This window comes from Penaeus monodon, chromosome 34 (genome assembly GCF_015228065.2).
Source record: "Penaeus monodon isolate SGIC_2016 chromosome 34, NSTDA_Pmon_1, whole genome shotgun sequence".
In the NCBI taxonomy this organism is placed as follows: domain Eukaryota; kingdom Metazoa; phylum Arthropoda; class Malacostraca; order Decapoda; family Penaeidae; genus Penaeus; species Penaeus monodon.
Window position 1 is genome coordinate 33,336,980 of NC_051419.1, and position 267 is coordinate 33,337,246.

At 43.8% G+C, this 267-nt stretch overlaps 1 protein-coding gene across 1 annotated transcript in view; it reads left to right on the top strand.

Moving 5' to 3' along the window:
• The window catches only part of LOC119594892 (FACT complex subunit Ssrp1-like), a 3,334-nt gene that overhangs the window by 727 nt on the left and 2,340 nt on the right, over nucleotides 1-267 (top strand). Inside the window, exon 2 of the mRNA XM_037943966.1 lies at nucleotides 81-250. Within this exon, the coding sequence (XP_037799894.1) occupies nucleotides 81-250 (170 nt within the window). The remainder of the gene's footprint in view (nucleotides 1-80; nucleotides 251-267) is intronic.

The window sequence follows — 267 nt, forward strand, 5'->3', positions numbered from 1 at the left end:
CCAATGGGTTAAACAGGAAACCTGATCAATTGTTAAAATATGGAAAGTGGAGAGATACTAATTCTTTTAATCCTTATTAGGAAATGGGTGGCAGGAAAGATGACTTCGATGACAGCGATGCAGATGAGAATGATCCCTACATGCGACGTGTTCGTGAAGAGGCTAAGGAACGTGATGACGACGACGATGAGGGATCCAGTGAGGATGAGGACTTCGCACCAGGAGAGGAAGGAAGTGATGTGGCAGAGGAGTAAGTTTTCTTTTTTT